At 43.4% G+C, this 24867-nt stretch overlaps 1 protein-coding gene across 1 annotated transcript in view; it reads right to left on the bottom strand.

Annotated features, from left to right (window-relative positions):
• Window positions 1-24867, bottom strand: part of sphkap (SPHK1 interactor, AKAP domain containing) — a gene marked incomplete at both ends in the record, with an annotated part of 53313 nt that overhangs the window by 9914 nt on the left and 18532 nt on the right. Inside the window, 5 exons of the mRNA XM_080007536.1 lie at window positions 707-974; window positions 1839-1979; window positions 2380-2439; window positions 18940-19050; window positions 21899-22001. Coding sequence (XP_079863662.1) covers window positions 707-974; window positions 1839-1979; window positions 2380-2439; window positions 18940-19050; window positions 21899-22001 — 683 coding nt within the window. The remainder of the gene's footprint in view (window positions 1-706; window positions 975-1838; window positions 1980-2379; window positions 2440-18939; window positions 19051-21898; window positions 22002-24867) is intronic.

Genomic DNA, 24867 nt, shown 5'->3' with positions numbered 1-24867 from the left:
TCAGAGATGCCTGCATCAGCACTGGCTGAAGAATGGCTCTACTATCCAGGCGTAAGCAAAGTTGGAGCAGGCTCAGTGGCTATTGCTGCGTGTAGAGGTGAATTTAAACAATACAGAAAAAAAAAACAAGGATTACAATTGAATTACAGTCCTTTGCGGTTCATGATGACATTCCTTTGTGTGACATAGCACGGTGAATTATTACTCAACCACAGCTTGTTGACACAGCCATTGCGCGTAGCACAAAACAGGGCCAAGAAGTTACAATATTAAGAGTTCGCGTGGATAAAACGTTGCCCCAAAACACATTAAAGCGCACTCAAACACATGACGCGAGTGGAACTGAAAGCTTTTACACTTGCTTTAGTCGTATAATTACTTTCCATCCACTTAATTATACACAGAATTACCCAAAGGACAGAAAGTGCACCCAGCCTCGGCAAGCATGGAAAGTTAGTGTGAAATGATTTGGCCTTCAGTGCTCGAATAAAAAACATTCCCATTGAAGTTCAGCATTCATCAGTGCATAGAATGGCTCATTAGAATTCAACAATGCCAACATTATTTTCTGTGAACTTGCACATTATTCGTCAACCCCAGTGTGAATGCAGCACGCATAAAATGCTGATCCAGACTTTACGAGAGTCGACAAAACTTTGAAAGGTGAGAAAAACGTAGGAGAAACGTGAATGAGACCGAATCCCACCGTTTCTATAGCCTTCCTCCTCGCTGTCTTCCTCCAGGTGCTCGGAAGCAGTCAAAAAGTCCTCCTCTATGGAGGAGATGGAGCGGTTGGTGTCGTCGTCACTGCGCTGTCCGGTTGCCCGGCCCTGCTGGGGGCGGCGGTCCTTCCCCCACTGCAGGCCGACCAGGAACTTATTGATCTCAACGATGATGCCGCTGGGCTGCGTGGGGCGTCGCCGGCCCGAACACTGCACAACACACACATCTGCTCCTCGCTGCGGCTGCTGGCTCTGATTAGAACAGGTATACCATGCGTATATGGATCATGGACATGTGCGCCAACACACACACACGCACACACGCAACATGCGCGTGCGCGCGTGCGCACACACACACACACACACACACACACACACACGCTTAAAACACACAGAGGATTAGATGAATTCTACATATATTAATCAAAAGGAGGCGAGTAGCTCCAGTTCTCTACCAGGTTTGCCATAGATGTGAAGCTGGTGACCTGTGCAAGCTCTTTAGACCGTGTGTTGACTCTCGGGATTAAGGACTTCCAAGTAAAACGAGTCGCAATCTGCAACCGGTCGCCGATTATAACATCCTTCTATATCATATGGGAGGCAATATTGTATTATGTGCATGGTGGAAAAAGAAAGAGAGGTTATAGCCCTAATGAATTACTTTTTATATCAGCCAGATCTTGTGCAAGGACATTGCAGGAATTCTATCATTGCAGGAGTTCCATTAGTTACTGAATGTTTCCCGCGCTCTATCAATCTGCGACTCTATTGATAGAGTTACAGTCAAGGTATTAGAATTGTATGTAAACTGCCTCAGATTCTACCCGTTAGTGTTTTGAGAAGGTGGTTCACTCAACATTGTAGTGAGGAAATTGACTATGGACCTCTTCAAAGAGTTTAGAAAGTCCCGAAAGGTGGGTGGGTGTGGTGGTGGGGGTCTGATGGCTCGACCGCATAAGCGCGCAAACCATATAGACAAAATGTCTGCAGCGACCCAGGTTCAAAAACCAGCCTGTGCTCATTTGCTGCCTGTCTCTACCCCCTATAGGCTATAGGCTGTTTGAATCCAACATTCAACGTATTTCGGAGGACCTCGCCACATCACTGCCAACCCACCTGAGTCGGCAAGGCGGGGTAGGTTTGGCAGGAGTCTGGGGCTTGTAGACCTGCGAACAGGAGGATCTCGTTCTCCTTGGGCTGGTGGACGTTCAGGGATTCCACCATCTTGGGCAGGTCTGGGGACACTGAGGCCAGTTTCTGTGGAGGAAAGGTCACGTTGCGGCGACACAGAAGTGATCTGCAGTTACTTTGGTCTTGTCTTTGTTGCTCTTGGCACTTTAGACCGTCAAAACCCCTAAAAGATCAATTGTCGAGTGGGAATCTTTGCCGAAAAGTGAAGGCGCTTGTAGTACTTTATATGATTGCCGTGCATCAACCGCTGCCTCCGAGAGCGCCAACATAAATCGGCGAATAAACTAAAGAAATTAACCCTCTAATCCCGGCTAATTATCCCGAATCGATGGCAACTGAGCCAATGCACGCAACGCGAACGGAACCGTCTAAGAATCCAAGAGGAAAAAAAGAGAGATGAAGTGAAGAAAGGTGAGAGGCTGCGAGGAAGGGGGACAGGGAAATGCTATTATGGACCTTTCCTCACCTTGATGAATTTGTCGTCATTACAATCCATTTTGTGGCGATCCAGGTTCACAAAACAGATCTGGCACAAAGAAACAGAGGGGGAGAGAGAGAGAGAGAGAGAGAGAGAGAGAGAGAACAAAGGATTTAAACAGCCTTAGAATTATACAGTACCATGACGCTAAGATGCAGAAATGAGAGTGAACAGTGTTCCGTAATAATGAACTGTAGTAGTGAGGTTGCCATTCTGCTGTGCCTTCTGCCATTTACGTATCCACAAATCCAAGGCACCAGGCGGGAGAAAGGCACAGCGCTGTCAGTCAAGTTTCTCCTGCTTCTCTTCTAACCAGTTTTTGGCAGAAGTGGAAGACCTTCTCTGAGTCAACCACCTGGACTTGTATGCAGAGCCCGAAAAGTGCCACTGCCGCAGGGAAATGGCATTGTAACAAAAAAGTGAGATGAAAAACATTGAACTTTCATCTGAAAAAATCTTGGGATTTAAAAATATTTTATTGAAAAAGCAGAATGCACCACCCTTGCTGTGTTTGACCATGCACTTTTTGTCATTGAAATAAAACATTTTCAATGACATTTTGTCTTCTCTCGCTCTTGACAACTTGTCCAGAGACTCCGAAATATTGTTCATGACATTAGAACTCTCTATAGCAACTCCAAGTCACAGTGGTGTGGGTTCAATGACAGTACACACCGCATTTTATACCAGAAAAGTTACAGTGCCTTGGCAAAGTTTCCAAAAAAGTACAATTTTGTACATAAATGACTGCGATGACTTCGATTTATTTGACTGGACATTTTTATTTATACATTCGTCAAAACAAATAGATCTAGTTAGTGCAGGTACAGTATAATATCATTATCGTGACATGAGACTAGATATCATCAGGGATTTTATTTATCATAATATTGCGATTTTGCGTTTATTATACATTATATTATTAATTATTATATATTATACTATAATTATAATGTTTTTTACATTATTGCGTCATATTGCGATATAGTTAAATGTTGACTTAAAGGCTTCATCACAGTAAAATAACAGTAAAATTTCTGAATTTCATTGACTGTTTTAATGTTCTAATCAATGCCTCTACTGCAACGGTCATGAAAACAACATTACTAATGACTTTTTCTCAAATATTTCTAAATACCTTAAGCAAGAACCAATAGTCATATGTTGTAAATATGTTATTAATACTTACTCACTGTTCCTTTATCATGATGCAGTATATTGTGGGATAACTCTCTCCCCTTTAGTGTTGGTATGAATTTCAACGTGCTGGCTTCATTGTGGTTGGAGCAGGGTTATCCAGTGGCTGCAGAGAGCGAGTGGCTTCTCCTCCCATCACCTGCTTCCCTGGCGTTTCCCATCGGGCTGTGGCTGCTACAAGGACCCCTTTCTCATAATTGGTGCTAAATGTCAACACCGTGCGCACTCATCCGGGGATTGTTTTAAACCAATTACCGCGACGAAGATGGTGCCGCTTGCTGATTGTTTTGATAAAATGACATTTAAATCGCGCGGCCCCTGCTTGGCTCAGACAAAACACCCTCGGAAACACATTTCCCACACCTGAATGGACTCATTCTCCAGCTAGAAAATTGAGCTCCAAACTTTGTTTTCTGTCCCCGACCCTTTATTTGAGTTGTGACAGCGAAGGCTGAAAAATGAAAAGAGGTCCGTTGAAAATGAAGGAGTCGCGAGAGGAAAGAAAGGCAGGAGAGCGCATTTGAGAAGCGACCTTGAGAAGGCAGCAGCAGTTTGACCCCATCAGACAGGTGTTTTTTTAGTTTTTTTTGGCGGGTGGAAAACAGAGAAACCATCTGGTCATCTCTGACCTTGTGAGCATCTTAGAGACGCGCTCAAGGTGGCGCGGTCATTGAGCGATCTTCGGCGAGCCACTCTGCGCAACGCCGATTCTGATTGGCCAATCGGCGGCGATCAGCGGCCAGTTATTTCCGAATAATGGCCGCTGTCTGTTTATAATGACCGCTGTCATGGAGCAACCACTTCTCCATCTGGTTGTGTGTCCCTCGTTTCAAGATTCAAGATTCGAGAGATTCAAGAGGTTTATTTGTCACATACATATACATACGTTCATACATATGTGCAGTGAAATGTCAGTGCAACGCAATTGACACAACGCAATGCGATTATGCACAATAGCTACTAAACCGGACATAATAACTAACTTAATACCTACCTAGCTAACTAACTGAAACTAACTGATTCCTATAACGTAATGCAGTTAGTGAATAGATTAATATATATAAAATAAAATAAAAATTAAATAAGACTCAAAAAAAAAATACAAAGTGGGGGGTACAAAATACACACTGCTTATGTGCTAATCTTGTGACTCTATATAGAAACAACAATGGTGGACTTGAAGACGCAAATGTGGTTATGTCCAATGTCACATTAATAACGGCAAATATACTTCCTCACGTTTTTTTTTGTAGGGTGAATGGTTTGCTCCGTCGTTGCAGACTTTTTTTCATTTCAAAAACAAAAACATCTCAAATCAATATTCATTTCTCTATTGTAATCAGTGAGATAACGTGCAGTCACATTATCTCACTTATTACACGGTCGTTTGCGATAAAGACCGACCGGCTGCGCATTATCCTTTATATCGTAACTCCATACCATAAATCTAGGCGTCCGGTTTTCGTGGAGACGGCAAAGCATGGCAGCGAGTCGAGTCAAAACCCCCAGATCTTTCAGTTCGACAGAGATCCACGGGGATCTCGGCGGGACGCGCTCCACCCGGAGCGACCCCGGTAAAACCCGGGCCGACCAACGCGGGCGGCCGCGCGGCGCTTTCATCAGCGGCGGTAAAAGCGAAAGAGGAGATTTCACAAATAGCAGCCCCTCAGGCAAGAGGCAGCAGAAGCGGCAGCAGCAGCCGGAGAGAACCAGGAACTCCTCCACCACATAAAAACCAACGTGCTTCAACGTACGGGGAGATGACTGACCTCCATACCGGTTATTTCCTCTGACAGAAGGAGGGCAGAGAGAGTCGTTTAATGAGCGAGGCATGAGCGAGAAGACGCCGACATGATCAAGAGAACGAAAATGGATTTTAGTCCATTTCACCTGTTCAATGTTCTTCAAAAACCAAAGCACCTGAATCGTAAAGGTGAGTAAATCCATTCAGAGGCTGGCAGTCTGCCAGCAGCTGCCGCCAAATCGGCTGGATGTAGAGATGTTCCAAGAGATGTAATTGCTCTCAATGATGTCAGTGGATCAGGTGTCTCACCTCTCGAAGGAACAAGCCCCCGCCGCAGTTTTCTGACTCTCTGCGTCGACAATAACGCCTTGTACACGCTCCCTGTCTGTCACCACATCCTTTAAGTGGCTGACACATCAACCTCGGCCGGCTGGAATTCGTGGTTATGGCAGGAAGGGAGCACCCTGCGGTTCATCCAGATTCTCTGCTTGTGGATGTTCAAATCGTTAATAGAAATGCATCAGTGGATTCTGTGGGGACCTGAGAAAGGTTCACCGAGGGACTGATTATGGGACCAAGGCACCCCAGCAAAGGGACGCTCGTGTGTGTGTGTGTGTGTGTGTGTGTGTGTGTGTGTGTGTGTGTGTGTGTGTGTGTGTGTGTGTGTGTGTGTGTGTGTGTGTGTGTGTGTGTGTGTGTGTGTGTGTGTGTGTGTGTGTGTGTGTGTGTGTGTGTGTGTGTGTGTGTGTGTGTGTGTGTGCGTGCGTGCGTGTGTGTGTGTGCGTGTGATGGGCTTGGGGGTGGCTCAGACAGACCACAGATGGTGGCCACACAAGGGAGTATTGTGAACACACCCACACACACACACACACACACACACACACACACACACACACACACACACACACACACACACACACACACAGACACACACATACAAATACAAAAATATGCGAGAACTCAATTGTCCCAAAACATATTTTTTTTGCCTTTGAGAGACAAGATTGTCTAAAAGCCAAATTCTCCTATCTCCTGTAATAAACTCACACACACACACACACTCACGGCCACAAATTGTGTAGACAAAAAAAAAGCCTCTTCCAAACGTTTACCCACAGTTTCAAAGGGGATCACAGAGCGATACACACACACACACACACACATCATTCATCAAACAATCGAACATTATTTGGTTTGTATTATGCGCCAGTGCCCATTTTTCTTCCGTATTTCTCCCACCCTTCGTACTACGCTCATCCTCCCACACGCAGATGGCCCGTTTGATTTTCTGTCTTGTTTCATTTCCTTCTCAATACGCTTCTCTAATTCCAACATTACAAATATTGTAGAATACAAACAAAAATGCGTTTACTAAAAATATTTATTTGATCGTCTTCTCTTGGATTTTGTGTAGCTCATGTTTTTCCAGCAGGGAAACATGGTATATACTGTATAATTACTGTGCATTGTAGTTGCTGGCAGTAGCTGGGAGCACTGCTTTCATAAAGGTGTTGGGTGTCCTTTGGGAACACTATAATTCCATCAAACATCTGAAAAATAGGGCGGCCGTGTCTCTTGCTAAGTGTGCTTTTTTTTCATCCGCTTTACATTATATTCACTCAACAACTTGATGACCGTGGTGGAATGCCTGAATCAACGACGCTTACTTTGCCAAAAAGTAATGCGGTGGAACAACACCTGCACCTGGCTGTGTCAGAAGCAGGGAAGTCGAAAGTCACAGCTCTGTGAAGTGCTTTGTCATTCCTCCGCCCGCTGTCACTGCTTCCTTTACTAAAAGTCTTTCTGGACTCAATGGTGGGTGTCATTTTTTTTTTTTGTGGTCAAACATCTGTTCTCCATGACAACTAGGGATGTATTCAAAAAGGGCACATGGAACAACATGGAACGCCATTTCCAGCACCTGTTGAACTCATATACAAACTGTATGTAATATTTTTTAATTGAATATCTGGATGATTTCATTAAAACATATGCTCAATGTGTTCGTTGCATAGGGAACTATTAATGACACGCTTTGAGCAACAATTCTAGCTTTTTTGTTTAATAATGCATGTCTATAGCTTATTGATATACCAGTATACTGTATATATATATATATATATATATATATATATATATATATATATATACATATATGTACATATACACATACTGTACATACATACATACATACATACTGTACATACATACATAAATTAGGGTTGCTGCAGTTTATCTGCGTTATCAGTTTTCGGCGACACTGATTACATCTCTTGCCCACCGCCCCCACCGTCATTTGCTTTTTTTAAAAATAGAAATAAAACCCATTTAGTTAATTTTCGCGTATCAACGCCCACATTCATCAAATGAAAAAAAAGTCTAATTTGTAAAATACTAAGCCTGTTATGAATACTTAATCTGACCCTCCAAAAGTGTCTGCTTGTGCACGCGGCAGTCTGCTGATCACGGGAGGAGAGGAGAGACGCCTGTAGGAGACCAGGACCTGTCTCCCTCCATCCGTAGATAGCGCCTGTGCATAATCCCCCACCCTCCTGTTGTAAAATGTCCAGTGTTATGTCCGGTTGTTATGAGTTCATTAAGCCATGGGAAAAATTCTTCACCTTGGCATCCCCACCATACATACATACAGTACATAGACACACACAAACATACATACTAGATACACATACATACATTCACACACATACATACACACTTACACACACATACTGCACACACACACACACACACACACACACATGCACGCACGCATGCACGCACGCACGCACGCACACACACACATTCATACACACATACATACATACATACATACATACATACATACATACATACATACATACATACATACATACATACATACATACATACATACATACACACAAACATACTGTACATACATACATACATACATACATACATACAAACATACTGTACATACATACATACGTACATACATACATACCTATGTACATACGTACATACGTACATACATACATACATACATACGTACGTACATACGTACATACATACATACATACATGTCAAGTCAAGTCGTGTTTATTTACAGTATATAGCCCTGGATCATGAGATTATATGTCAAATGTTCCACAATAACACCATCTACCTCCACCCCTGACGATGTTTTGCAGTGGCATAATTAGGCTTCGCCCCCTTGGGGATTCTGATTGGTTTACCAAATACAAAAAAACCCCTCAATGTCGTTGTTTTTCGAGACCTTTCCCTTTTTCCACCAGATAACATAGAGAACATGCCTCGGTCTTCACACATTGAAGTATGTTTTCACGCCATGTCACATCAAGAAAAAAAACAAACGCTTTGCAACAGCTTTGATTAAAAACATTGTGAAGAATACCACAGAGTTGTACATTAAAAAGTACAATGTCAATAGTATCTAACACACGCACGCACACACACACACACACACACACACACACACACACACACACACACACACACACACACACACATTGCTGATGACATACTGTTTGTTTATTGATTTACGTGATACAGTTTTTCTAAAATAAAGTACAATCTTATCTTATCTTTTGGGTTGGAGTTTTAACCACCACCTTAACCTGAAAAATGTGTTTTGATATAATAATATTCAAAGGTGGATAGATGAAGGACGTGACCTTTTCAGAAGCTTTTAGCTCTGAACGGTGGCAGATTCATTCTTCTTCTCTTCCTGCAAATGGCATATTTATTCCTGTTATGTCTCGCTGGGCCTGGACGGGGACCTGGACGGGCCGGCTCAGGACAGTGTTTGAAGGGAATGATGGACGAGCATCCTCTATGCTGAGGAGCACCAGTTCAAAACAGGAAGAAGGATCGATCCACCAGGGGAAATGGACAATGTTCACACACCAGAAAATGTAAATAAATAAAAAAGAAAATGATTATATTTATTTTATTTTTACTCCTTTTTTTATTTTTTTTTTTACTATTTTGAAGTTACATGGCAACACAGTGGTCTTTGTGTAGACTTTTTTAGGTATCCACCTTTATGCCTTTTTTGTACAATTTTATTGTTTAAAGAGCATATCAGGACTCATTTTTACTTGCTGTCCAAATAAAATGTAGTAAAAAAATTTGTATTTACTGAAAGTTTAATTCGATTTTTTCTTTAACATTTTGTAGTTGAAAGATCACACCAGAAGTCATGTTTAATTGCTATGCAAATTGTATTTGATTTTAAATCATTTTATTTACTGACAATTATTATTATTATTTTTTTTTTTACAATGTCATTATCTAAAAAGCACAGAAAATCTATATCATATAATTTAATATAAATAATTTAATTTATTGAAAAATGTAATTTAATAATAATTCAACTGGGTGAGTTATAGTGATAATAAAACACAAAATGTAAATCAGCTGAGCATAGCCACTAAGTGACGACTGTGAAACTGAGTAAGCGTAAGTGCTTGGCTTGCAAAGTAAAGGTGCCGTGGCCCACTTGAAACTGCGAGGCCCTCCCCGCCCCCTCAGTCTGTCAGAGCTCTCGGGCGGAGTGATGAAATGCAGCGTGACTATCATGCCAACATTACACTCCACTGTGACTACATGCATTAAAACATGAGGCCGTGATCATAGGTGACAACATGATGCAGCCGCGGTCGGGTGAATAAAGTGAAAAATGAAAATCCTCAGCTTTCGCTACCCGGCTCGTTACGTGGCTTGGAGCTGCATTTTAGAGCGTTCTCGCCTCTGAACACGCTTCAAGGCGGATGTGGATCTCGATCTCAATTGAGAACTCGCCGGCTGATCTGACGAGGTGTGCGCGGGTCCCGTCAAAAAACACCTGGCCACGCGGTCTCATCGGGGAGGGAATCACCTGTCACTGACAACGTAATAAAACCTTGATTTATCACCCAGTTCAATGTTTTTTGCTTCAATCACTATTGGTCCATTTTATGCCAAAACCCCCTATGCGAATGTGAATGGTCGATTATTCTTGGTTATTGTTTATCTGTCTATTTTAACATTGCATCATGATGGAGGTGAGTCTGCCCCTCAGAGGTGTTGAAAGCTTCTCATTTTCAATTTGCACGACGGTATTTAACAAACAGCGCTACACGGGACAGGGATCATTGCTCATTTCATTAGACACATGCATTGCGACAATATTAACGTTCAATATCAATGTCATTCATGTTTGACTATATTTTAAAAAACAGCCCAACAACAATGAGTGATGGGTATTTCGGACGGTAGAATCCCAAGTGGGTCAGAACCTTTTGATTTTGAGTGCGATCGGAGCATCTCCTTGCTTCATACCTGCGTGCGCCGCCAAATCCTACAAACTCTCGCAAAAACTTCTGTTCCATATCCCAGCTGTCAGTTTGGGATATGGATCCTAATCTCTGTGTCTCTGTATCGATTTTTGTTGCCGTCCCCGTGACTTCAACGTATATCCGTAGAGATGTTCTCGCTGTACCCAGCCAACAGCGCCCCAGGCGGAAATCGAACCCAGGACCTTCTTGCTGTGAGGCAGCGGTGCAATGCACTGTGCCACATTGTGCATTTCACCACATTAGGACATACACTCATATACTGTACACAGTATATACTGTATACAGTAAATACTGTAGAAACATATGTTGTTTATACTGGGTCCTCTTATGGCTGGCTCTTAAGCCCTGTCCCATGCTTTCCTCACCAGCTCAACTCTGATTGATTGGCATGCACACACGCCGTGTACACACAACATGCACACACAGCGTACACACCATGTTGTGTACACACACACCATGTTCACACACCGTGCATGCACACCGTGCACGCACGCCGCGCACACAAGCCGCGCACGCACACCGTGCACGCCAGGAGAGGCGGGAGGCGGCTGGAGAGGCCGAGCAGTGATTTGTCACATCAGAGCCTGAGAGCGGGCCGGCGAGGGGACGGGCCACATCTGCTGCCGCTCGCATTACTGCTCCCGTGATTCATCGAGTTTGGACGCGGCCACAAGAGGGAAACGCCGCCTGGCACAGCGGCCGCACACGCAACGTGCACCCGACAACAAACCGCACGGAAGATAAACCACCCAAACAACACTGGACCAAATAATGAGCCCGGGAAGTGGACGGCAGGACGAGCACAAACGTTCCAAATGTGCGGGGGCGGTCGCAGGAAATCGCGTCCAAGAAGGAAGAGAGGAATGAGAAAAGATTGTCCCACGTTTCAAGAAAACACGCTTTAGAATTAAAAACACTATTGTCACATTTGTTCTGTAATATCAAATGATGTATTTTTCCCGCTTATGTAAGATTTAAATCATTTGGACTTGACGCATGGGTGGATTGGGAAACCTTAATTCCGCCTTTTTGTTTTCAAGTTGCCAATTGGATCTCCAGTTAATGGGATTGTATTTAACTGGGTCAATCCTAACAACGGAAGAAATACATAACTGTTGTGCGTTACATAAGTCAGTTACTCCCAGAGGGCTGCGTAAGTATTTGATTTGCTGTGCAGGGAACGGCAGAGGTGTCATATCACACATATCCTCTTTGTAGGAGTCAAGTGCAATGTGGTCAGCCGGCGTCCACCAGGCATCCAGACATTTTGAATTGTTAAAACATTCAGCGTCAGGGTGCTCACACTTAGCAAGTGTGAATTTAGTCGGCAACGACTGCGTTGGTATATATTCTTAAATAATATCGCTCGTGTTTTGTACTTAGTTATTAGAGAGGAATATGCATGGCGCGCGCAAAATTACCAACACATGTAAATACATGTAAAATGTCCCAAACAGGCACGTCAAGCAGGACGGCAATGCCACCGAGAAGCTGAGAGAAAAATCAATGACGAAATGATGTTTAACTTGGACAAGTGGTTGAGAAATGAAACCTCTATTTAAACGCTCGCAAAAGAGGGAATGGTTTGATATCATCCAAATGATATTTGACCGGTGGGACGCACGGGTGGGGGGATAACGGTTCGTGGCCGTCGATGGTCTCCACACGTTGATTAATCCAGGATTAATTTTGGAACTGGGACGCCCAAGAGCCATTATTCACCCCGGATCAGTGAGTCGATCCTGGGAGGGAAGTGGAGGTGAGCGGAGGTTCAGAGGGTGTGTCGCGAAAATAATAATCCGGAATAACCCTGAGTATTGATTCTGGAATAACTTGGACACAATAATGTAGGACAGAGAACTGTCGTCATTATGTAAGTTAAATAAACTTTATTTATCCGCGAGGGATGTCTGCAATCCTCCCTCGGGGATAAATTGCATATTTTTGGATTTAATTGAATTTGGTCCTTGTAAAACTTATTTTCAGGCTGCAAAAGAAAGGACACTCCTGAAGCGATGCTGCGAAGGCGTATTGATCATTCTACCCATTTCCCAAGGCCACTGTTAAAGTTTAAAGGGCACTTCCAGTCAATTTCACGCGTGGGCGGTAGCGTCGCGCATTAACAGCACCGCAGCGATCAGCGAAGCAAAGAAGCCAAATCTCACCCACACTACACCAGGAAATGAATGGGTAAATAACGGAGAGAGAGATTAGTGGATATAGCGACCACTAAAACAAAGGTTTGTGGGATGCCGTATGAGTTTGAAGAAGCAGGGGGTGTGTGGGGTCAAATAACCGCCCGTTGCTTTTTCCCGAGTAGCATTTAAACAAGAGCTTGAAATTTTGAACTTTGGGTTATTTTTGTCGACAAAGTACGGCCGGTGACTGCGGAATTGATGTGTCGCCGCAGGGAATGCCAAGGAGAAACGGAAGATTAATAACGGCAAAACAACAAGGGACAAAAGACGCCGGTGCTGCGTTCATTTATTAAAAGAACGTAATGAAGCTTTTTCTCAAAAATGCAATCAAAACTTTCTTTACGAAAAATGTAATGTGTACTGTTTTCTGTTTTGCAATTATATTGCTCCTGTAGTTCCTGTTTGCTTATGTGAATGCAAAGCATATCGTTAAAAATAAATGTCAAAAACCATGTGTGGTGACCTATTTGTCGCCACACAAATTAATTTCAATGATTATTAATGAATTTCATAATCCATAATTCATAATTCATTCAGCGCCCCCCAACCACACCCCCACACCCCACACTTTGGAAAACTTTGCTCTAAAGAAAAAAAAAATCCTTTATTGGGAGTTTTCTTACTTTTCCCAGGAGGTTCCAACATCCTCCATTTTTGGGTTCGAAAGTGAAATTAAATAAACGAAATACACAAAACGTCAAAAACTTGGAAGCAATTCAAATGTTCTCTACCAGTTTTCAAGCCTGATCATTTTAATTCTACTTGTTGCAGTAGAATGTCGATAGATAACAATTGGCACCGTCTCCTGGGAGATTTCATTTTCACGGAGAAATGGTAGAGATTCCGGTCAAATATTATCTGTGTTTATTGAGCTTAAAAACAGTCGATAAGCAGTCTATAAAGAGAATGACATCATCAAGGCATCTAGATGTATCTATTTTTTTATTGAATATTCAAAATAAAACAAGTCCCATCAGTTAACGCTATTTTAAAAATAAATAAATAAATAAATATCTATTACGTTAATTTCTGTTTGTGAACAATACGAAACAAGTGCAGCAGCTTCAATTAACATTTCACTAAAATACATTTTTTTTTATCAGATCCAAAACAAAATAAATATGGCAAGTAGGCCAAAATAAATAATGAAGTTTGTGGTGTTGCTTTGGGTCGGAATTTAAATATCCCAAAAAAACGCCAAACTATGGATGCATGTGTCCCTGTTGTCAAGGACACATCATCGTCCTGCTTCTCTTCTGGACGCTGCGCTCTGTCTCCGCTCCGTGTTTGTTCACTGTGTTTACAAGCTCAACCTGTCCACGAGGGAGGGGGCGGGGCTTAGTTCTACATCGACAAACGTGATTGGTCAGAGGTGAAGCCTTCAGGTCAGTTTTCTCAGCTGATTGGCCTCCTGTTGAAACTCGCCGAGCGTGGGGATGAGCAGATCTGCAGACTATTTTTTTATCGAAATGATCCACCCAGAACTAATTTAAATTGGCCTTAGAGGGAATGATTTTCACCGGACATTATGACCGGACAGATTTAAATATGTTGGATTTTACAACAGATTTTCCCGGTCAAAAACCAGCATTGCCGGATAACGGAAACGCTGAGCGTAACTCCATAGCCAAGGAACAAAACACTGGGAGGTTTTCGTTTCCCTGGTATAACATTTGACCTAATTCAGATTTTCTTTTGGCTGACTGTTGCCCAGCGATATTCACAGCTTTTTTTCCTGCACCTTTCTTTCCTCGCAGATGCTACAAATGTTGGTATCAAGCTGTAATTCTCCGTTCCTTGAAAGGAAGTCGGTCCGTGTACCTTCTGTTCATTCAATTTCCTATTCTGAAGGCAAAATTGGGGAACGAAAAATAAGACTATTTTTAATTCTGATAGCTTGCACCAGAGTCCAAAAAAAAAAATCTAAATAGAGTCATTTTCCATTCAATTATTGTGCTCAGAAGAGAAAATTGTGTTGTTTTCCTGTCTCAGAGTTTTATACAACCGGTCAAACACCAGGAATCCAATATCCATAAATTAAAACTGCAATAATCCGGTGATTTTCTTCATATTCTTGCCATCAAGAAGCAGTCTGTATTTTGGGGTGTTTTGGCTCTAGATAGACACTAGCCTGGACACAACAGGTCGGGTGCAGCACGCGACAATGGCATGTCTTAAACCTTCTCAAACATTTATTAGAGAAACGCTTAAAAATAAGAAACAGTCTTTTACTCATCACACAACACACCACACTATAACACATGCTTACACACACACACACACACACACACACACACGCACACACACACACACACACACACACACACACACACAGGACACTTGCGCCGAATTCCATGTACAGTAGCATGTTCTCACTAGGTTCTCGGGCCGAGGATTGCAAAAAAAATTTTAATTACGTATAGAAACACATACAAACTCTATTTTGAGTCTATCTTGAGTAAACACTTTGATATCCGTTATTCAAATTGAACGACACAAACACCTTTTTTTAAACGTGTCCTGAAATCTGTTTTTTCCGATTGTTATTCCAGAATAAGAAATCGAATGAACGGAAGGTACCCTTAATCGATAGGGGAATTTAACCACCAACTCCAGTAGAGGTCACTAGTCTGTAATAGATCCTTGGTTGGTAAGACAAGATAAGATAAGATAGATTTCCTTGTCCCAAAGGAAATTTGTCTTGGACAAAAACAGTATCTGCTGTTTAAAATACAAATAAAAAAAACTAAATAACATAGTGCATACATGCGGTACGCAATACCTACAGTACATGCACGGACTGCCATTAACCGACAAATTGCACACGGCCCATCGTACAACACGCCTGTAGTCATCATAATGGTGTACATAATAATAAGTGCTGTAAGAGTAAAGCAGCCTCGTCCACATAGAGTCATCATACTGTGTGTATGTCGACAATTAAAACAATTAAAAGCAGCATTACAAGGGGACAAAGAGTTGTTGGATTGGGAGACTGCATTGGGGAGTCTCCGGAAGCGTCTGCGCGAGGGAAGAAGCTGGTACTCAGGGTGGAGGACATAGGTGCGGTCCAAAATATATATTATCAGCCTGTCTGATGATTGTTTCATCAAAGACAAAACTGGAGTGTGGGATGCTGCCCGACTCCCATGATTTCCACGGCTCTCTGTGTTAGCTGGGTAATCTGGGCTCTCAGCTGCACACTGAGGTTGCCCGACCAGGCTGAGATGCCGTGCCGCAGGGTGCTCTCGGCTACAGCGCGGTAGAAGGCAAGCAACACTCGCTGGCTGACACCCAAGACCCTCAGCCTACGATGGAAGTGTAGCTGCTGTTGGACCCTGTTGCGGACATTTTCTACCTGAACACTGCATGTCAGTTTACTGTCGATGTGTATGCCCAGGTATCTGTAATGTTCTGGTCATGGGTAACCACTGGTGAGTGGTCTACAATGGATTTGGGGTCGAACACTATCTCCTCTGTTTTTTTCACAATATTGTGATCGTGGCACCACTGGACAAAGTTCTGAATCTCATGTTTGTATAAAACTGTATCTGATGTGCCGGACATGAGACCCAGGATAGGTGTGTCGTCGGAAAATCGTTATCATGTAATTGTTAGCAGTGCTGCATGTGCATTCATTGGTGTACAGGGTGAAGGGGACCGAGGACCTGACGCACCCCAGGGGGGCGCCGGTGCTGATGTTCAGCGGTTCAGACAGGGTCCTGTACACCCTGACCTGCTGGCTGCGGTTGGTCAGAAGTGAGTGGTACCACTTAATAGTGAAGTTCAAGGGGTTTATTTGTCACATACATATACGTGCGAAAAGGGTTGACATTCATCTGCTGCAGTGTTTTCAGGAGAACATGAGGCTGCAGGGTGTTAAGGCGGCGCTGAAGTCTACAAACAACAGTCTAGCATAGGCCCTTGTATTCTGGAGGTGTTTAGTCTCTCAGTGCACTATACTGTTGGTTGCATCATCAGTGCCTCTCTGGTGTTTGTATGCAAACCGGTAAGGATCTAGCTGTGGGTCTACATCCAGCTGTACTGTAGTTTGCTCACCGTGAGCAATCATCATCCTCCTCCATCCCATCATCCTGACAGAGGTTATAGCAATAGGTCTAAAATCATTACGGTAGGGTGTGGTGACTGCCTTTTTCCATTGTGTCGGTACAGTGGGAGAGTCCAGGGACCTCTGGAAAATGGGGCATCAGGCTGGTGTCAATTTATTAGCATGTGTTCTTAATAGAAAAGGAGCGATACAATATGGACCTGCGGCCTTGTTGATTTTGATTAAGGACCTTGTTGACAGATTCAGGGTAAATCTCTAGCCTGTCATCATCATCCATAGCAGAACCATGTAACACCATGTCACATTCAGCAGAGAGATCATAACTGTCTAACTGTCGAACCGCTGATATACAACATGCAAAGATGTCCTTGTGGGTTTTATGTCGGTGTCTGTTTTCATCGAGTCCCATACATTTTTAAAGTTCATATTCCTGAGGTTTTCCCTCTATCGCCTCCCTATGGTGTTTCCTTGCTTCTTTGAGCATCTGGTTCAACTCCTTTTGTACGGTATTTAGTTGAAGTTGTTCATTGGTCTTAAATACCTCATTTTTTCTGTTAATACAGTCCTTAACCTCTTTTGTGATGTAAAGTTTGTAGTTGTGGTCCACTTGCGTGCGTTTGGGATCACGGTGTCGACACAGAATTGTATGTAATCTCTGGCAACTCCTGTGGCATTGGCCAGGTTCAGCTCTCCAGAAAAGGTATCTCAGTCTGTGCATAAAAAGCAACCTTTCAGTGTTTCTATACTGTCTGTCCATGCATTGATAGATTCAACCAGGGGTTTACTGCTCTTCAGGGCCGTCTTGTACAGTATGTGGGGATCAGGTGAACAGTGTTACGGTCAGAATTAGACAGAATTAGATAAGCCACGGCATGCATGATTTACATTACCATAGCGCTTGTCTAAGTGTCCTATTCTTCCTGGCATCACATTTAATATAGTGTTCAAAACCTGGCAATGCAGTGTTTAGGTTGCAACGATAAAGATCCCCCATGATGAAGGTCGGGGCGTTTGGGGTGCGCTGTAGTAGTAGCCACCTGCGTGCAGTCGAGGCATTGCCATTGTGGGGTACATAAACATAGCAGAGGAGGATATGGACAAACTCTCGGGGTAGGTAGAACGGCCTGAGACTCACACATAACAGTTCCACATCAGGGTTACAGATTTTTCTCCCGGAATGTGCGCCGTCTGCACCACTTTTCATTTATGTACAGGCAGAGCCCGCACTCTTTGCTTTTCCCTGAGAGCTCGCCTCTGTCAGAGCGAATGTGTGAGAACCCATCTATTTCAACAAGGCAGTCAGGGTTCAAGTCTCAGTGGAGAAGCATAATACAGGGCTCACAGTCCTCAAATAATCCCCTTGTTAGGAGTCGGAGTTTCTTTATTATACCTATTACATGGCTACTTGAGCCAAATTGAGCCAGAATAATGTATATGAAAGGATTTTGGAAATAGTATGCCGAGTTTAAGAGCTTCCGCTAAGAGCAATAGTCCACAATAACGTATGGGTATATATATAACTTACATTGGAACCAAATAGAGAACTGCTGGCACTACAAAAAAAACCTTTGCCATACATATGACTTGTATATTTAAATCTTCTATTATTGTGAAATTGGACATATCCGCATTCAAGTCTTCCATTTTAGTTCATATGTAACATCACAAGATGTCGGCACTAGCTATCATTATCATGTAGGCGGCGTGAAATGAGGGGTATAAAAACCAGGCGCAGAAGTGGTTGCCCGTGACGACAGTCATTAACTGATCAGGAGCCATTATTCAGAAATAACTGACAGCTGATTGCCCCTATTGACCAATCAGAATCCAGTATTCCACAGAGCCGTATAATAATCATGTATAACATCTTCTTTCTATCTTTAGGCCATGTGCTCCCTCTGAGCTACTGTTGTGAATAGCGGTCATCACTATAACCTAAGAGCAAATGATCCCCATGCCAACACGATTGGCACGCTGTACAGTCTCGGAGCCTCCACTCACGGTGGTGCAGCAGCTCTCGGCGTCGTCCTCTAGCAGCCCCAGTCTGCACAGCGCTTTCTCATTCCGCAGCCAGTAGTCGGCAGAGTCCAGCACGCTGTTGCTGCAAAGCACCTGCGACACACAGATAAGAGCCCGGTGAAGTCCAGCGGCGCTGAAACCACCCCAAACCAACTGCACCCAACGCTCAAATACACGCACACACACACACACACACACGCACAGAACACACACACACACACACGCATGAATGCACATACGCACACATGGACAAACACACACCTTTAGCACTGCGTCCACCTCCTCTTGTTGATGAGGTGAACTGACCTTTGTCCGGGACCTTTGACAGGAAACCCTCTGTCCCCACGAAACGATCAATAGTCCCTCAGTTAACCAGACACTCCTCCCTAAGTTATTGTTCTTCCCCCGGGCGACCCCTTTTAATGAGGTCGGACGGTGGAAAGTCTTTTGCCATTTTCTTTTGTTTATTGACTTGACCCGATGATCCGGTGCCGTTCGCTGCAAACTTGTCTCTGCATGCTTAGAGGCTTAGAAACTTTTTTATGACTTCATTTGGCATTGAAACAGCACTCTCTGCAATAGACAATACAAATTGTTTTGACAAATCGATTCGACAGTATAATGTAAACACTCGGTTAGGACTGTGATCCACTATGAATTTTGTCAGTCAAAGTGGATTTGGCTGTTCAATGCGAATATTCGCCCATTCGGCGGCGGCCGCCTTGGGCCCCATGCCGAAGGGGGCCGTGGACAGGGAGCGATCTGGACACATTTTTTCGCACCTGTCTCCCTCTCCGACGATCGCTCCACGATGTGCGGACTAGCGATGCGCACACCAGCGATAGGCTGCCCACCATCGGCCCCCAAGAACAGTGTGTTTTATTTTAGATGTAGGTTATTTACCTTACGTCTGCTTATGGAACGAAACAAGCGCGTATGGAACAGTAACGAACGAAACCGTGCGTAATGGGGAGACTGTCTCCGCGACCTTCTCTGCGATCACCCCCTCTCCGTGCGTTATGCGCAAAAAATAATCTTAACGGGTCTACGAGTCGTGCTCAGTTCCTCCGTGCCCCGTCCCCACACCGTTTTTAGTTGTTTTATTTGGAGGAACGGGGCACGAGATGCACGGAGAGCCGTGTTTGATTCACACGTTTAAAAATATATTAATTATTCCCCATTTAAATCTTATCCCTTTGCCTTTTTATATGTGTAATATGTGCGATGAAAACAATTCATATGTGCAATACGCCTCGTACTCTGATTCCTATTTATGGTGTTTTTTCTATATATTTATATTGTTTACAGTGCGTACCCTTATTTGCTCTCTATTTCCGGCTGTCCCCTTTTTGCTGCTGTAACGATGTAAATTTCCCCGTTCTGGGACTAATAAAGGGTTTATCTCATCATATCTTATCTTATCTTGTTTTTTAAGCTTCTTTCTGTTTTATTCTGTTATTGTAATGCACAGGCCGACAAAAGAAACTCCCAAAAAAAGGACTGCTTGAAGAATCTCAGTCGACTGACGGGTTTCCGACTGATGACTGGACTTGTCGACCTTCAGAGGGAAGCCCTACATTCTGCAACTAGAGAGGGATTGTGACCAATTTTTCCTGACCGATATCAATTCTAAATCCTGAATATTACATATCATCCGATACCGAATTGATCCAATGAATTTGAATACGCAAAATGGGATAAAAGACTTTGGTTTAGGGTCATAAGGGCATTGTGTTTGTCATGTCATTTCATCCATTTTTCACCAATAGAGACACGTAGCATGACATAATGTGTCCAAAATGTGTCAGTAGCAAACTGATCCATTGCCTTTAATAAATGATATAATTAGACCCTTAGTTTGGGGCCATGAGGACATGTAGTGAACGTAATCAATGCATGTGCATGTAATACATTTTTCTTTAGTCGTCAAAAAACACGAGAAAATGTAATCAAGTCTTAAAATCTGTTTGATATGGCTCTTGGTAACAAATCTTTGTATTGGGAGATATTCTCTCACGCCAACACCGCATTTTTATATAGTATCACCGACTGTCCAATAGACACAACACTCACTGTACTTCTGTATTCAACCAAATATCCTTATCCCCATGGTTACGTTCTTTCCTATCTCTACAGTGTATTTATATTGATAATCCTAAATACCACCTTATGCTCCCCCTCCCCCTCTCTGGGATGGGCCATCTGTGCTGGCCCAAGGCCCGGCCACTCGCCGTGGCGAAGGTGACGTAGGCTGCACCGATCTGACCGAGGGGATGTTATGTCATCACCTCACGGGGCGGGGGGGGGGGTGTCAGATGGACCCCGAAACACGACATTACGAATGAGACATCATCCTCCAGTGTTGCTCTACGCCACGGGACGATGGAGGGGAAGTCAATTAAGATCATAGGCAGAAGCCAATTAACATTATGAGTGGACAGCTAATTAGAAATAAGACAATCACACACCCACGCGTTTTGGGGGTGCATGCTCGAACACACACACACACGCACGCACGCACGCACGCACGCACACACACACACACACACACACACACTGGCACACGTTTGAAAGGAAATTCAATCTAGCCTCTACCTCAGCCCACTGATCCGTTTTATTTCCCATTCTGTCTCTGTGACACCGGGAGATGATAAATCAACCTTCCTAACATGCAGGGCTAAGCTCTTCAGCCCCGGGGTGTCACATGCACCCTGAAGACACAAAAAAATATAAATAAATAAAAATAATAATAATAATAAAAAAAAATATATATATATATATATATATATATATATATATATATATATATATATATATATATGAAAAAAAGTGTGACATTTACTGAAAACACAGAGGACAGAGACGGGCATGGACGTCCAAGACGGTAGGAAGGTCAAGGTGGTCAGCAAGGTGGAACTCTCTCTCGCTCTCTCTCTTTTACCTTCTTGCAGGCAGTGACAGATGAGGCCACCGTGCTGTCCGTGCTGACTCCCGCCCCCTCCGCGGACTCGGAGCCTTCAAACATGGCAGACGACTGGAAGTTCCTGTGGGAGGGAGAAGGTGTTTTTTATTTCTTGAGCTGTTCATTTCTTTCACTGTTGTTTTTTTGTTGTTTTTTTTCCACTGGTAAAGTCCACTGTCAAGCGTCTCGGCATTAAACCGTTCCTCTGGTGTTCACCTTTTTCTCAGATTAAGTAGCCATCACACTCTGGACACCTGGCTGCATGGGAAAAAAGGAGTTTCTAAGGAGAAGGCGCGTATACTGTGTGTGTGTATATGTGTGTATATATATATATATATATATATATATATATATAAAACATTGCTGCCTCGATTAGTGAAGCGTCATCTTCTGAAATCAGCGGTTGGAGGTCATTTTTGTTTTAACTGTCTTTCTGCTGGACCTCGCCATTTTTTTGTCTTTGTTTCAACATTTCACGACCATGTTTAGACGTATAAAAAGCATGGCCTCAGATGAAGGAGTGGTGGGCAGTTTTGAGTTAAACTTGATTTATACATTTGGAGCACAGTCGTATTCCTTCAGAAAAACAAACAAAAAAAAACAACAACTGTAGTTCTGATCTTCAATTTGTCTGGGGGAGATGAATACTCAAATAATTAAAGAGGAATTTGGGGGGGGGGGGGGGGGGAAGCCTGAAACAACATTTAAAAAAACAACAACCTCAATGTATATCGGGGAGGTCTCATCATTATGAGGGCATGCTTTCCCTCTGATAACCCCCAAAAGCTAATCTGAAATGGCATTAATGAGGGCATATTTGAATGATAAAGAGCATATCTGAATGGGGAGAGTTGTTTTCGAATAATCCTGCACATTCCAGTGCAAAATTAAAAGCATGTTTTGAAAACCCCGAAGGGATCACATAACAGGACTGTATCTATTCCTGGCCAAATTGAACGCTTGGATGTAAATAACTGCCTCACTCCATTTGCAGCGAATTTGTCGCGGATGCCCGGGTCAAACAGGGAATGTGGGAGCCGTAGGAAAATGGAAATCATGTGATTTTTAAATCACCCTCTCAGGCAAACATGCGAAGAATTGAAACAACATCCAGGACGCTATACATCTCAGTCCCAGAGACACATGGTTCCCTTCGCCTTTTATTTATTTGGGAATACACACAGACATGTACACCAATGTAAACGCCATTAAAGTGGTAATCCATAACATCATCTCTGTTGGTTTGATTGCACTACAGGTCCCAGAAATCCGTACAAAAGTGTTTGTTTCGTCTTCACTCTAAAGCAGCCACTTCCTTTTCTTGGAAGGTTGCCTCCTTATGACCGGCTCACTCGTTTGTTTTGTTCTTTTCCAGTGGTCACTTGAAGCGGTGGGGATGTTTTTGTTCATCCGGGGCGCTGTTCACCTATGTCGACTCAGTTCACCGACCGCACCAAAGCTACGCCGCTTTATCAAATTCACCACGGCCGATCTTCCAACTCCTGCGCATGCCTGAGCAGTGCATTCTTGCCGGGAAAGGCGGACCCCGCCACCAACAGTGGAAACAGCGTATAGAGGAGTACACGCATGACACAAACACATTAGACGGCTGTTTCTTAAAAAGTGCCAGGCAAATGAAGTACCAAATATGGGATTAAAAAAAAAATAAAATAAAAAATCTCACGGATTACGCCGAGTCTGTGGCTCCGGGCGCTCCAGGTTTCCACTGCGCAAAAACGCAAAAAAAATACGCTTGGACGCAAGCGTCCGCCCCCCTCCCCCAAATCAATCAACCAAAAACCAAAAAACAAACATGCCATGTAGAAACTCCCTGACCAGGACCACGGGATGTTACAGTAGTTTTGAATGTTACCTCAATGTTTTTTTTCCAGGTTGGACGTCTCGTTATGTCTAACAGATTGCGTCTTGGCGATGTGGGCATCACTTCGCTGGAGGAATATGTAGTAATATCGGCCAATACCATATCAATAACTATACACTATTTATTTTCTTTACTATTTAGACTACATATATAGTATATACTATATACACTATTTAGAAAAAATATTCATATTTTGAAATAATTTTCATACATTCATTCATTATTTTTAATTGATTAATTATTTGTTTTAGTTATCTTTTAAAGAACAATAATAATAAAACGTGATGAATGGTAAAATATAACAGAATGATCAAATGGTTTTAACCATTCCATTAACAGCGCAATAAACCCCACTCACCAAATTTCCCAAATCGATATTTTTTCAAAACAAATTCACTTCGAATTCCAAACGAAATCCCTGCGACAGCATAACTTTCTGCAGCTTATAGTGCACTCGATGACATTGGTGCACAGAATTGTTGATATAAAAACAGAACAAAACATCTGTGTTGATATGTTGTTGGAAAGCATCTTACCAGGCTTCTTCAGCAGGCACTTTGCGCCTGCCATACTGCCCCGAAATCACCAACCCCCCCCCCCCCCCCCCCCCGCAAAAGACAAGAATAAAAGTCCAATCTCGGTGATTATTTCCTCGGCGGTTGATACGCGGAATGCGGCCGACTGGAGGAGCGGAGGACTCCGCTTCAGACCCGAGGAGGACTGTCGTTCGCAGCATCAGCACCAGCGCATCACTGCCTGACTCCAGCTGAGCCTCGCGCGCCGCACGCCGCACGCCGCACGCCGCGCCACGTGAGCGCGGACGAGGCGCGCGCACGCACGCTTGCGGCGCATCACGCAGCGGCGGTCCTAGCTCTTCTGATGTCCCAGGCAAGTCTTAGTGACGAGGAGCCCCCCCCCCCCCCCAAAAAAAAAAGACATCTTATTCATATCTTCTGACAGTGATCTATCATCGTTTTTCTCGACGACAACGAGGAAAGGTTTGGAAAAGGTAGGACAGTTGGGAAAATGTTTGGAATGCGCTGCCGTTGTCGGACCGGGACCTCGA

This window comes from Zeus faber (genome assembly GCF_960531495.2).
Source record: "Zeus faber genome assembly, chromosome: 9".
Classification (NCBI taxonomy): Eukaryota; Metazoa; Chordata; class Actinopteri; order Zeiformes; family Zeidae; genus Zeus; species Zeus faber.
This window is presented reverse-complemented; position numbering and strand designations above follow the sequence as displayed.